Genomic DNA, 14,196 nt, shown 5'->3' with positions numbered 1-14,196 from the left:
TTATTCTTATTATTATTATTATTATTATTATTATTATTATTATTAATTATGGCTACGACTAGTACGACTACTACTATTGCAATTACTGCTATTGTTGCTACTATTACTTTTACTATTACTATTACTACACTACTTTTATTATTACTGCTACTCTTACTGTTACTATCACTACTATTGCTACTACTACTACTACTACTACTACTACTACTACTACTACTACTACTACTACTACTACTACTATTACTACTACTACTACTACTACAAACTACTATTTCTATTTCTACTTCTGCTTCTACTTTTACTACCACTATTACTATTAGAGTGTCTACTGTAGATGTACGCATATAACTGCATGTACCAAAGAACAGTCGAACATATTTGTACATCTGATGTATACATGGACACGTGCACGTTAGGAAACGTACAGGTCGACACGCGTATATAGCACGAGACCGGTAGGAGCGTAGATTCGGTGCGGAAACAAAGCGGAGAAAGAGCGGAGAAAAAACGGAGAAAAAGCGGAGCAACGGCCATAACGAGAAACAGGGTAAGATTCTCGGATCGAACTCGATCTCTGGTTATGCGTTGCGTTCGTTACGCGACATCGTATCGAAACCTCGGATCAGCGACGCGTTCTCGGTATGGACCGCGCGATAAAGGATCCTTCGATCGACGATTCGTCATCGATTCGACTAGAAGGTATTTTTGCCGGTACAGGCGTATCTGACCCGAGGTGGAAAGATTGCGTCGCGTCGAGAGAAACTGGAACGTTTGGCATGGTGAAACGAACCACGTGCCATTCCGTGTCCCCGCGTTTCACTCGTCTACCAAATAATTTCGTTGGCCCGATCCTACGCGATTCGATCGTTGATCGGTAGCGCTGTCGGTACGTGCTCGTACACGGCATGTACCGTGCGGTTCGTTCGATCCGCGTCGATCCGCGTGCACTATTCGCGCACTATTCGCGCACTATTCGCGCACGAGCTCGCGCGTGGAAGAGATCGAACGAATCGATCGATCGACCGATCGATCGCGGTCGCGGTACGCGCCATTGCGCAGCTACCAACAGTCTGGATGCGTTCAATGGAAATGTGGTATAGCGATAAGTTCGATGTATGCACGTGTATATGTTTAACGGAGACACATAGAGCGTAAAACGTGATAAGGCTATAAGACAGTATAAGCTGGAGCTGGGAACCGTGCAATGTTCTTATCGGACGAAAGAAAGCGAAAGAGTGAGAATGTCGCGGAGAAAATGGGAGAGAGAGAGAGAGAGAGAGAGAGAGAGAGTGTGTGCGAGAGAGCAAAATGATAGAGGGAAGGAGAATCCACGAGTGAGCGAATGTTATTACGAAAACAGAGGAAAGAAGATATTTTTTTATTTTTTTAACCAGACCTCGGAGACGAAGAATAAAGTTTACACGCAAGAAAGAAATAGGAGAAAAGCGGAGAAACAGGCAAGAAAATAACGTGACGCAGAGCTTGCGCGAATGTTTTTACGCGTGCGTGTGCTTGGTAAGAACGTGTGCTTGAAGCGAAGCTCGAGAGAGTACGAAAGAGAGTGAGAAAAAGAGAGAGAGAGAATGCGAGACAGAGCGCGGGAAGTAGAAATAAAGAGCTAAGTGCATCCCAGAGGCGGGCACAGTGCATGCGTTTTTTACGTAGAAATAGAAAGTCTGACTGCTTTTGATTTGTGAAAATTTTTACGGGAAATAGCTAACGTCTCTTAGATATTAAAAATCGTACGAGAAAAGTTGAAAAAATGTTAAAAAAAGAAGAGAGTGTGTGAGAGAGAGAGAGAGAGAGAGAGAGAGAGAGAGAGAGAGAGAGAGAGAGAGAGAGAGAGAGCGCGAACGAGCGAGTGAGTGAGAGAAAGAGAGAGAGAGACAGAGAGAGAGTGAGAGAGAGAGAGCGAGAAAAAAGAAAAACACAAAAAAAGAAGAAGGAATGAATGAAATTTATAATAGCGGAGACGAAATTGAATTTTTTAAATGTCGTTTCGCCTTTGTACGTATCTTTTTATGTACATTTATATACGTCGACGTTTGTTTTTATCGTAAAAATTTCACCGTTTGTATTCGTAAGTTACGATAGGAGACTCCTGTTACTAATACTACCGTTTACTTAAGATAGCCCCTTTTTTCCTAGCGTATAACGATAAACGGAAATTTCTATGATTTTGTAATATAATCGACCGCGACGATGGTGAAATTAGAGGAAACTTACAAGTGCAACTTAAGTCTTAACTTGAAGTTACCAAGCTGCGAGGTTTCGTACTCTCGAAAGATATAATTTTTTATTAAAGCAATTTTTTGCGGAGCTCGTTTAACGATCATCTTTATTTTTTTATACCAGTGGTAGTATTCTGCCCACCTCTGGGTAAAACGACGTACGAACGAACGTGACGTCTGTCGTGATGCAAGACGCGATTTTACCCCTTCTTACACTGCATTTCTATTTTTAATAACGTATGCTCTTTCATATTTCGCTGCATCGGATACGATACGAGCGTCGTAATAAATCTTTGTCGCGTTTTGTAAATATAATCGTCGAGGGTCGCGTCTTGTATATCGACGGAGATTTTCTTAGGAAAAATATCGAAGAAAAAAAAAAGAGAAAAAGTAAAAAAAAAAAAAGAGAAAAAAGGAGAAGAAGAAGAAGAAGAAGAAGAAGAAGAAGAAGAAGAAGAAGAAGAAGAAGGAAAAGAAGGAAAAGAAGGAAAAGAGGGAAAAGAAGAGGAAGAAGGAGAAGAGGAAGAGGAAGAGGAAGAGGAAGAGGAAGAAGAAGAAGAAGTAGAAGAGAGAAAGAGGGAAAGGAAAAAAGAAAACGCGAAAGCAAGAATATTACTAGTCAATCTTCGATCCACGAAAGTTGCACGGAAATTACGAAACGAACGAGAAAACGTTTTTATTTTCGATTCGTAAAAGACTTTGTTTGTATCTCGATCCTTGAATTTTGATAAAAACCGATAGGTATTATTAACGCGATCTAAATGTCCTACTGATTTAGAGACTATTTACACGATTCGAGAAATCCTTTTTGTACGTTATTTCTACGTTCACCTGTAATTTAACATTGTCCACGTTATTGTAGCGAATAGCGTATATCGTTGTATGATGATCTTTATTTTTAAACACATTTTTATTATCGTTGGTAACGTTAAGGGTACTTTAGCTCGTCTGTAACCGAGAAAAGTTTCGAGTACTTTATTATTGTATTTGGATATAGCAACGTTGACTTGGTTTCCTTTATTTCGTATTTTTCTGTTTTGTTAATGAATTTCTATCCGTACTACAGTTAAATGCAAATTACGCATATTTCAACGATTTCTTTTCGTGTCTTCTTTTTTTTCATATACTCGCACACACGCTTACCGTACATTTACGTACAATTTACATACACATGCACGCACACACGCACACCTACACCCGTTTACACACACGTAGCACATCCTTCTCCCTTTCTTCCTATAAGCTCGTCGAACGATTCGAAGATCGAAAGAACCGTACCAAGGACCTCGATCGAGTGTACGACGGAAGGACTTTGTTCGATATCGTTGTACGTTAATAACGAAAAGAAAGGAAAAGAAAGCAGAAAAGAAAAGGGGAAAAATTAATCGAATGTTCTCCGGTGTTATATCCGGTGAAAGTTACGTGTACCCTATCTGTAATTTTTTACACATATCTATATATAAAGTAGACGTTACGTAGCCTCGGAACTGACACGAATCAAATCCACCTTCGATTTTTACGCTATTTCGATCGTTACGAAACGATCTTTCAACGATAGCGGACAGAGCGATATCTTGCCAATCGTTACAGTACATTCGATACCGGCCGCGTGTCTTTGGAGAAAAAGCGAACGAGGTGGACCCCGATTCGTTTCGGATGAAAAATCGCCTACAAACTTTTTCCATCTTTCCATCGCTAAAAGGAAAACGCGTGCAACGATAGCAGCAACGCAGAGGTGGGTGAAAATGGAAGAAAGACAAGGAAGGAAGGAAGGAAGGAAGGAAGGAAGGAAAAGAAAGACGATAGGAAAAAGGGAGAAAAACGAACAGGGAAATAATAGTTTTGTCGTTTTATTTGTCACGGTATTAAAGTAAACGTTAAAGGACGACGGATACGTCTAAGGAAACAGCGGCTGCAAAAAAGAAATTGCGCTGCGAAACTTAGGATATTGCACACATTACGCTTAACGTAACTTTAAGTAAGTAACTACTCTGATTTGATGGTTGCGCCGATTCGTCTCTTTTCGCCTGTCACGTACGTAGATTTACATATACGATAGTTACACTTTACCAATAGGCAAATTTTACAGATGAACGACACGTGTCTTCTTTACCTTTCTACACGATACTTTTCCATCGAGAATTTTCGTAATAAACGCCAACGCTCGATGCAATCACGGTCAACGATCTTTTACGCAACGTAGACGCGTATATCGTAATATCGTTTGGCAACTTATTACCAAACTTCGTCGCTGGACTTGGTTCGGTTCAGTTCCCAGAATCTCCGATAATAAACTTTGAACGCTAGCATGACGTATCTAGAACTTCGCTTCGGGAAAAACGATTTCGAGCAGTCGAAGCATCGCCGGATATTTCGTCGAGCGTACGAACGGGGAAATTAACGAAACGAGCGTTTTCTCGGATTTTATTACACGAGCTAAAGACTCGAACGCGACGCAAAGACAGTTCGCGCGCGCGCGCGCACACACACACACCCACACACACACACACACACACACACACACACACACACACACACACACACACACAAAAATACACACACGAGTAAATATACCGTTTTCTGCGTTCGTATCCCGATATACCGTCTTCACGAGTTCGAGTAGCATTTTTAAACGAATTCGTTCGTCTTACCTTCGAGTAAACTTAACGTGTAAGAACGATTAAAAAGTCAACTTTTAAACGCCGCATTCGCGCGCGCTAAGGCTACTAGCATTTAAGTATTACGTCGAAGCAATACTATTGTATGCGATATTTCTATTTCTTCTTGTGGAAATGTTTCGATTCGTCTTTCTTCTCGTTGATGGAAAATGCACGAGATGGATGTTGTTGGAACGAAGAGTGAGGACGCTTGCCGCGAAAGGAAAGAATGGCAGATTTTAAACCGCGCGATACGATCGTAGACGGAGGACACACGCGCGTATGTATGCGGAAGAAGGTGACTCGGGAAGAAAGCGAAGAAGAGGAAACGACGGTCGAATGACGATAAGGCGCGAAGCAACGACAGGTTCTTTCTTTTTCCTTTTCTTTTTCCTAATTCCAGTAAAAATCGATATTTCTGTTGGTTTGCGCGGCACGCTCGTAAGCGAAAAAAGAAAACAAGAATGGAAAATGGGAAAAATGGTCGTGGAAAAGTTCGGACGGGAAGTAATAGAAGTAATTTGTACGTACGTCCGTACGTTATGTCTCGAGACGAAGCGAAATTTGTCCGTTGGAAAGGAGAACGGAGAGATGATGTCTTTAATCGTCCGATTCGAGTGAGAAAGTCGCGAGAAAGGTGCTAAGATAATATCGATTCGCGTTCCTGCTCGTCGCGATTACGCGTGTTCGAGATGGCATGATCGATGGAGCGATCGATGGTGCGATCGTCCGCGCGTAAAGCGACGTCGCGACGTCGCGTCGTTGCGTCGCACGCACGCGATCGTGTATAATATAACGAAAACGAAATCGACGAGATTCGAGATGCTTCTTCTTCGAATCGTTCGGCTCTCGTTCGAATGGGCGAAAAGCTAGGAGAATGCGTACGAAAAATCGCAAATCGTGGAATCGTAATGCAACGGTGAAGATCGCGACATAATCGTAGCTTAACTATAGCCAATATAGCGCACGTACACGATAGAATTTATTTTTTTGGTCACAGAGTACTACTAACGTTCTAAGCGCGTACACCTTTAGTACGCGTCGCGTGCTAACGACGAAAGAGGGATTCAGGGGCGAGCAAACGAAGGGAGCAAAGCCGGAAGCGGAATGAAAGTAGCTCTCCCTCGAGGAGAGTGAGTGGGTTGGCGGGAGGGTGAGGGGGGAGGGGAAAGAAAGTTTGCGCGAGCGTATATAAAAGCGCGCGTTCGCGAAGAGGAACGAGAAGCTCGTGTGTCGGGGGTGCTCGAACTGTGCGTGTATGCATCTATGCGTGTATGCGTGTATACGTGTATACGTGCGAACGTGCGACGTGCAAACGTATGAACGTGCGTGCTGCGTGTATATGTGTCTGTGTGTGCACTCGCATATGTTTAATCGCAATTGATCGCACGGCGAGTCGAATCGGCGAACAAACGGGCGAACACGCGCGATGCTCGCGACGCGTGTACCGGTGAGTATACCGGTGAGTATACCGGTGAGTGCATACCGATCGGTGCATCGAGATCTCGATGTTACCGGCACTGGTTGTTCGCCTTCGTCTCGCGCGATCCCCTTATTATCGTTCGCTCACTTTCTATATATCGCGAACACGGTCAACCTTCTCGAGAACGCGGCTCTATGTTCTTTTAAAATTTCTAGGACAAGTTTTTAGACGTTTTTAAAGAAAAAAAAAGCAAAAAAAGAAAAAAGGGAAGAAGCGAGAGAAAGAATCTCCGGGCGCGCGAGGCGACTCTTGAACCGAGAATACGTATAATATACGAGGGACCGCGTGGAACGAGAGGCAATCCTTCCTTTTTTAACGATAAACCCGATATACTCTGGCCGAATCGAACGGTCGATCAGAGAGTTTAGAGAGGATTTCGGCTGGCTCTCCGTAAGCTTCCTCGGTAATTGCATTTGGTTCGGAAGGATCGGCACTGTTTGTACTACGTCCACATCTCGCCAAGAGCGGTGTGGCGACTACTACTACGTATTGTGGCATTAGTAAAATTAAGATCACGTTTATAGGGAATGAATACACGTCGGCGTACACGTGTCGTACCACACCTGTCCTACATATAGGGAATATTCGATCCGCTGTACTCTCATTTTCGTCCCCTTTCATTTTCTTCTTTCTTTCATACTCTATTATACGTATTCGGTATTCTCCAATAGACTACCGAGCAGTATTCTGCTCGTCTGTTCGTTGGGAAACCTAACCAAAACTATCGCTGGTCGCGTAAAATTCTACGAGACCGCGTTTTAACGTCCAACCATTTCGTCGCTTTCTTTTCGTTTTCCGAATCGTTTTCCGTGTATCGATGTCGCCGACATCGGCGACATCGGCGAACATGAGCGTACAGCGAATCTCGCTTTGCGCTGATATGTACATACGTGTATGTACGTAATGTGATCTTGTGCGAAGAAAATTTAGCGATTGATATATTAAGAGGACGAAAAATAAAAGAAACCGAGGAAAAGAAGAGGAGATTCGAGTAGGCGTGCAAGAACGTAACTAGTTGCGGAATAAAATGAACGAGTAGCCTAAGTCATTCCACGATTGAATCCAAAATCCACCGTGATTTTGGAGGACGACGATTGATACTCGTTGGAACCAAGTCGATTAACAAAGATGATAGAAAGGAATGATAAGAAAGGAGAAAAGAGAGAAGAAAGCGTTAAAATGATACGTGACGACAAAAAATGGGAAACACACATACACATACACACGAAATACAAAATGTAATATTAGTAGGGAACCGTAATTTTTCATGCTCGTTTCTCGATCACACTACTCTAATTACCCAGATGTAATTTGTACTGTGTAACTATTACTATTTTTATGAATTTTTGTACATTTTTCTAATTATTATTGTATGATAATCCTTAGCGGAAAGAGGGGCGAGTCTGGCACCCAGTTTCCCCTAATAGAAATAAAAGTGTTCAAACGGTGAATCGATACCACGTATCGATGCTCGAAGTAAAGAAAACGAGAAGTAAAATTGACGGGATACGAATGTTATGCAAATTATGCGTGACGCGAGTGCGTGAGCGTATTTTGGGGTTGAATAAGGGTGTCGGAATAGAAAGGATTTCAAATTCGATTTATATAGGAAACAAGTGAAACCAACAGAGGGATTTAATGCGCGTAGATCGTTTCAAAGGAAAGCCACAGAGTTATTGAATAGCGTAGTCCACCATTTGTCCGTGTAGTTTATCTGCTCGCCTATTTATCTGCCTGCCTGCCTGCCTGCCTCCCTGCCTGTCTTTCTGTCGGACTTGTCTACCTGTCTGTTTCTCTGTCTGTTTGTCTGACTAATTGCTTATCTATCTGTTTACGAATTAATCAGTCAATCGGTCAGTCAGTCAGCCATTTAGTTAATTAATTGACCAGTCAGGCAGTCAGTTAGCCAGTCGGTCAGTCAGTCGGTCAGTCGGTCAGTCGGTCAGTCAGTCAGTCAGTCAGTCAGTCAGTCAGTCAGTCAGTCAGTCAATCAGTCAGTCAGTCAATCAGTCAGTTGATCAGTTGGTCAATCAGTCGGTTAGTCTGTCAGTCAATCGGTCAGCCAGTCAGTCAGTCAGTCAGTCAATCAGTCAGTCAGTCAGTCAGTCAGTCAGTCAGTCAGTCAGTCAGTCAGTCAGTCAGTCTGCCTGTCTGTCATTCTGTCTATATATCTATGTCCGTCTGTCTGTCTACCTATCCTTGTATCTATTTTTCCTTTTAATTTTATGCACATTGTATTACCATTAACGAATACCGAAAGTGAGGATGCAGATATAAAATAATTGTGAAAAACATTTATTAATTAAATATTGCAAAAACGATGTCCTGTTTTGAATACCAAACAATGCCAAGAATAAAAGTGACAATTCACAAACGTGAATATATGTATAATTTAAGAAGAAATGGATAAGGAGAAAATAAGAGAAGGAGGAAGAATATAAGCGAGAGAGAGAGTGCAAATGAGAATAAGAGTGAGAGGGAGAGTACGAGAGAGAGAGAGAGAGAGAGAGAGAGAGAGAGCGAGAGAGAGAGAGAGACAGGCAGACGACACTTACGAGAAAATAATGGTGACGAAAACCAAAAGCCTCGCGTATAAACGCGGAAATCGCATGTGTGAACCTCCTTCGTAATTTGACAACGTGTTTGTTATTAATTATAAGAATATCACCTTTTCTTTTTGTCTTAAATTTGAAATGCTATCAAATAGATCAATTCTTTCATGGAATTACGATTTTTTGCATTTTTCTTGATGATCCTTCTTTCCCAATCACTGATCTTATCCACACTAACGACACAAACGAATAACGATATAAACGTTCGATATGTATTTCTCGCCGTAACATCTTCCAAATATAATAAACCATGTTATATTCGTCTCTACGAAATATTTACGATACACGTAATTAACGCCAATAGGATATTCCATAACGGTCCAGAAAACATTCCCTCTGATTAAATGATAAATGCTGTTGCTTACTACCGCGACGTCGTATTAATTTTAATTCGATTACCAAGTTCGATTAATCGAGTTGCGCGATATTCAAAAAGAGAATCGTTGCGCAGAGGAAATGACGTCGTTAGAGATGGATATACGTACATGTAAGTAGTCGCTACGGGGGATTCGTAAATATACGTTAAACGAAAAATTTAGTCTTTTGTACTGAAAACAAAACAGAGAAGGAAATTGTAATTGAAATGCGTATTACAAGTATACTTTTGTATAAGGTCCATAGAATTCCATATCGATTTCGTGGGTATGTACTAATAACTCCTTGATTCTGGTCAAATTTAGAGGTTATTCTTCAGAGTTGTACGTTATATTCTTATACCGTAATGTAACAATAGTTGACATCAACTACTATAGTACAGAAAACATTGTTACTGTAAGAAAAATATTATTTAAACAAATTAACTTACTTCAATCTTCTTACTCTACTGTTATCAGTTAAAATAGTTACTTGTTATTGTAACCAATATCGTTAATAACCTACAAATATTACGGCAAATATAGGAAATATGGTAAAATTAAAGAGCCAACTTTAAAGGATATCATCGAGTTTAAACGAGATCTTGAGAGAGAAGAAAGGAATATGTTACTACTTAGACATCCTTATCTTACTATTGAACAAACGCATGGTCATATGAAGGAACAAAAAGTACAAAAATATCTTGACAAAGTAAATAAATGGCGAGAAGAGACTAATGAAAAATTTAACAAAAAAGTAACTATCATGGATCGGTTAAATCATTTAACAGTAGCCGAAGCCTGGGATTAATGTTTATTATATAAACGCTTACAATAGTTTTAATTTTGATAGAAATAAACAATCGTTGAATAAGATAAAAATATCATGTATAATGTAAACATTACAAAAGCTAAATATAGTATTATTTCATGCATAATTTCATTTTCTTTGGAATATTGTTCAGAAAAAAAAAAAAAAAAAGTTAATTACTGGGAAAACATAAGTTATAGAAATACAAAAATATGTTGTAGAATGTAATATCATTGGATGCCTTAGCATGAGACCCATACTTTTTCAAGTATGGATAATTTTCACTGTTGTTTTCTTTTAATTCATGCACTTACGATAGATTCATTTTGGAATCTATTCTGTAAATCTTTAGGTTTGTTTCTCATCCAACCAAATGCATCTTTATTAATGTCTGTTTCTGTTAGTGTCATTCCTTCGTAAAGAAAATTGGCAAAATCTGCTACGACGGGATCTGCTCCAACGCTACTCATAGCGATCACTTTATCATCTTTCATATAATATGCAAAAAATTCCAAATTTTCTAACGAACCGTAAATTCTTATCTTCTCTGCTTTCCCATATCCTGTGGAATTTGTAATAAGTATGATAAAACTATGTTGTTTAACCTCGATCGTGTATACTATGTTGTAAAAACAAAGCGTACCAACGTATCTGTAACTCTTTCCAAATAGCGTGGTCCAGAAAAATGGTATGCTATTCAAGACAGTATTTTTACCACATATGTTCAATGCTGCTATTTTACCATGATAATGCGCTAAGGAATAATGACCTATTGCAGCTAAAATATTATCGGAGCCAAATAATGGTGCATATGCTATATCACCGCCAGCGTATATATTTTCCACGTTTGTTTTTAAGTACTAAAATTACATATAAAATATTATCATTTTCAAAAGTACTTCTTTAAAATTCATTCGATATTGTGCGTTAATATACCTTATCCACTACAATGCTACCATCGTCTAGCATTTGAATAGGAGAGTCCTTTATCCAATCGGTATAAAATCTAGATCCAATTCCAATAATCACTATATCAGCGGGATGATGTTCGCCATCGGTAAGTACAACTGAACCCACGGATTGCGGTTGTTTACCACCTTCTTTTGCAATAAATTGTGCAATATTACGTTCGAAAATGAATTTAACACCTTGAAAATAATATTTGATTAGTTTTTATTCGTAATATAAATCAAGCTGTATATTAATATAGTACCTTTTTCTTCGAACAAATGTTTGATTCTGTTACCGATATCTGTTCCAAAAACTGATTGCAAAGGAATTGTACCTCTTCCCACGATAGTAACAGATGCACACTTATCTACGCAAAAAGCAGCAGCTTCCATACCAATAAAACCTAATCCAAGTATCATAATATGTTTGTCTTGCGATAGTTTCGAACTTATAGCATGACAGTCTGTATAGTCTCGTAGCACATGAATATTCGATAAATCAACACCAGGTATGTCAGGCATTCTGGGTGCGCTTCCAGTACAAATAAATAAATTATTGTATTTTAATTTTTCATTATTACTCAACTGAACAACTTTATCAATTGTATTTAATCCTGTAACAAATTGTATCGTGAAACACAAGCATTCACATGAAGTAAAAGATTTGACGGTAATTTCATTACCTGTAGCCTCTGTACCCAATTTAATTTCGATATTGTGTTCTTTGTAAAATGAAGCTGGTCTCAAAACTGCTTTTTCAAAATCTATATCGAATGTCTTGGATACTTTTACTCTGTCATATGGTAATGCATTTTCCTTACAAACCATGATAATGTTTCCCGTGAAAGCTTCTTGTCGCAAACTCTCTGCACAAGTTGCAGCTGCTGGTCCACCACCGACTATTAAAGTTGTGGTATCATTATTGGCATCTTTTTCGTGCATCTTCTTTGTCCTTCTATTGAGATCTAAATCTTTACGTCTTGCTTTCACATGGACAAGACCAGTGTCATCCACATTTACCTATTTAATTAAATTTTGTTACATGTTACTCCATCCAGAGGAAAAAAAGAAGAACAAATATACTTGAATAGTTAGATACCTGGAAACAAGGTAATGAATCTAATCCTGGATAATCTTCTATATCTCCTGTTTTAATATTAAAACATGCACCATGCCATGGACATCTCACTCTTCCATCTCCTAATGCTCCTGTATGAAGCAAAGCTCCATAATGTGTACATTTTGTTCCAATAGCATGCAATTCTCCTTTTTGTTTAATTAATAAAACTTTCCCTCCATTTTGTCCAAGTGATAAGAGTTTCATTTCATTTTCTTTAATATCCGTTTCCTTACACACCACATCTTCAATGTAATCATATTTCTCTGGTTTACCTAAGTGAATGCGTATAAATTATCCAATTAAAAATATAATTGCATCAATCTACAGTTAAAATAAATTTAATATTTCCTAATTGCATATGTTAATTTGCCTTTCTAATATTTGTATAATTTTATTAAATAAAGTATTTATAAATATCAAATATAACTACGTGTTACGGTAAATATGATCGTTGACGCGCAAGCGGAAAGCTTTTAACTCACAACTGCAACAACATTTTGCACTATTATATGACTGCCTAATATCTTCTTGCTCTTTGTTACACTCACTGCAGATATGAATTTTCCTTCCAGGCTGTAATTCTGACATTCTTCCGTCATTTATATTTAAACGAACACGAAAAATTCTATTATATACTAAATTCATACATTGTCTCGTTACATATGGACGCATACTGTCAAAATGTTCTATTGTTATTCATCGTAATTACTAATATCGTTAGGTGAAATTTTATAAATTACTCGTGATACAAAACGTTATTCCAAGGCCAGTTTATTGTCATAAGAAGGGTAGTGAAACCGTCAAAAAATTTCACACACATACATACATACATACATTTGTACGCAAAAATATTACGTTGCAATACATGTAATGCACTTTTAATAATTTTTATGTTTTCTCAATTGCATCAGTAGATAAGAAAACAGGTCAACAGATAGACTATTAATAACGTAAAATAAAAGAAGCTTAATATGTGTCACCTGATTTTCGTGATGATTCATTTATTAACGTAAAAATCCATCAAGAATCCTATTTCATATAAAAGAAAAGTCAATATTGCTTTTATATACAATTTTTATTAAATTATCTATGTCCGTGCATATACGATATAATTATGAACATTTCATATAAATTTATTAAATTAAATTTAGATAAAAAAAAGGAAAGAAAAAGAAGTACTTTATATTTTGGCATGCATCGAATGTGTAAGCATATAAGAATGTATAGGCAGATATCGATAGAGCTTCAAACAACATCTCTAATTATATAATTATAAACATATAACTTAAGAACAAAGAAATATGATTCGCACCTGTCTTTACCGATTTATCCGACGCAGCATTAGAATTTCCTGGAAGAAGTCCTTTACAATTATTTCCACCCATTGATTTGTTAAAGTAATGTCACTCACAAGTGATATCGCAGTTGTGTTATCGCGATATTTATAAATCAACTGACTACTTCGATTTTTACGATTACTTGTACTTATAATACTAAGGATTGATCAATTGTGACGATTGACGACCTTGAGTTATTTGTGCAGCAAAGTATTTGAGATAAACTTTCACTTATTCGTACAATAATAGATTACAATTTATCAAGAAAATATTTCTATATAATTATTTTAACATATTTGTTTAAATTACGATAGATTATAATAAATTAACGATAATTCTCGATATATTAATTAATCAATAAAAAATGTAGCTTTTATATTCAGTGCGAAGATTAGAAATTAATTTTTATTATTCAACATGTGAAATTATTTATCGATTTATTTCAATTCAACTCCGGTTAACCAGGTATAATATAATCTTATCGTTAATTATCGAATTTCGTAAATAATCTTTTACAATTTATATCTCGGAGCGTATAAGCTATCGATTTCAACGGTAGACACTGCTGATTATCGACACATTATGACTGACAGCAATTTGTTGCAATGATTCAGACATCATTCTTCATCAGTCACACTCTTT

General features: G+C 38.0%; 2 protein-coding genes across 3 annotated transcripts; one reads left to right on the top strand and one right to left on the bottom strand.

The window, feature by feature from the left end:
* The first annotated feature begins 9,462 nt into the window (after nt 1–9,462).
* LOC108545265 (uncharacterized) lies at nt 9,463–10,261 on the top strand. The gene is made up of 2 exons (XM_017896794.1): nt 9,463–9,625; nt 9,883–10,261. Exons 1-2 carry the CDS (start codon nt 9,567–9,569, stop codon nt 10,145–10,147), a joined length of 324 nt encoding a protein of 107 aa, XP_017752283.1. The 5' UTR covers nt 9,463–9,566; the 3' UTR covers nt 10,148–10,261.
* A 73-nt stretch (nt 10,262–10,334) lies between these two features.
* LOC108545249 (apoptosis-inducing factor 3) lies at nt 10,335–13,736 on the bottom strand. 2 transcript variants are annotated; one of them, XM_017896773.1, is made up of 7 exons: nt 13,530–13,736; nt 12,197–12,489; nt 11,781–12,117; nt 11,361–11,711; nt 11,084–11,295; nt 10,791–11,007; nt 10,335–10,709 (listed from the first exon to the last, which is right to left on the bottom strand). In XM_017896773.1, the coding sequence occupies exons 1-7, from the start codon at nt 13,600–13,602 to the stop codon at nt 10,450–10,452; spliced, it is 1,743 nt and encodes a 580-aa protein (XP_017752262.1). In that variant the 5' UTR covers nt 13,603–13,736; the 3' UTR covers nt 10,335–10,449. The 2 variants fall into 2 exon arrangements, with proteins under 2 accessions (XP_017752262.1, XP_017752261.1); XM_017896772.1 differs by lacking the exon at nt 13,530–13,736 and adding an exon at nt 12,766–12,889.
* Between the last annotated feature and the right edge of the window lie 460 nt (nt 13,737–14,196).

This window comes from Eufriesea mexicana, unplaced genomic scaffold, assembly GCF_001483705.2.
Source record: "Eufriesea mexicana isolate 0111107269 unplaced genomic scaffold, ASM148370v2 scaffold385, whole genome shotgun sequence".
In the NCBI taxonomy this organism is placed as follows: Eukaryota; Metazoa; Arthropoda; class Insecta; order Hymenoptera; family Apidae; genus Eufriesea; species Eufriesea mexicana.
The sequence above is the reverse complement of the archived record's forward strand: the minus strand, read 5'-3'. Positions and strand labels throughout refer to the sequence as shown.

Excerpts from the sequence above, each read along its gene's own strand:
- LOC108545265 (XM_017896794.1), top strand. The coding sequence starts at position 9,567 with ATGCGTATTACAAGTATACTTTTGTATAAGGTCCATAGAATTCCATAT. Across the intron at positions 9,626-9,882 it reads ATTCCATATCGATTTCGTGG|GAAATATGGTAAAATTAAAG; the intron begins GTATGTACTAAT and ends CGGCAAATATAG.
- LOC108545249 (XM_017896772.1), bottom strand. The coding sequence starts at position 12,889 with ATGCGTCCATATGTAACGAGACAATGTATGAATTTAGTATATAATAGA. Across the intron at positions 12,118-12,196 it reads ATTCATTACCTTGTTTCCAG|GTAAATGTGGATGACACTGG; the intron begins GTATCTAACTAT and ends TTAATTAAATAG. Across the intron at positions 11,712-11,780 it reads ATTGGGTACAGAGGCTACAG|GATTAAATACAATTGATAAA; the intron begins GTAATGAAATTA and ends AATTTGTTACAG.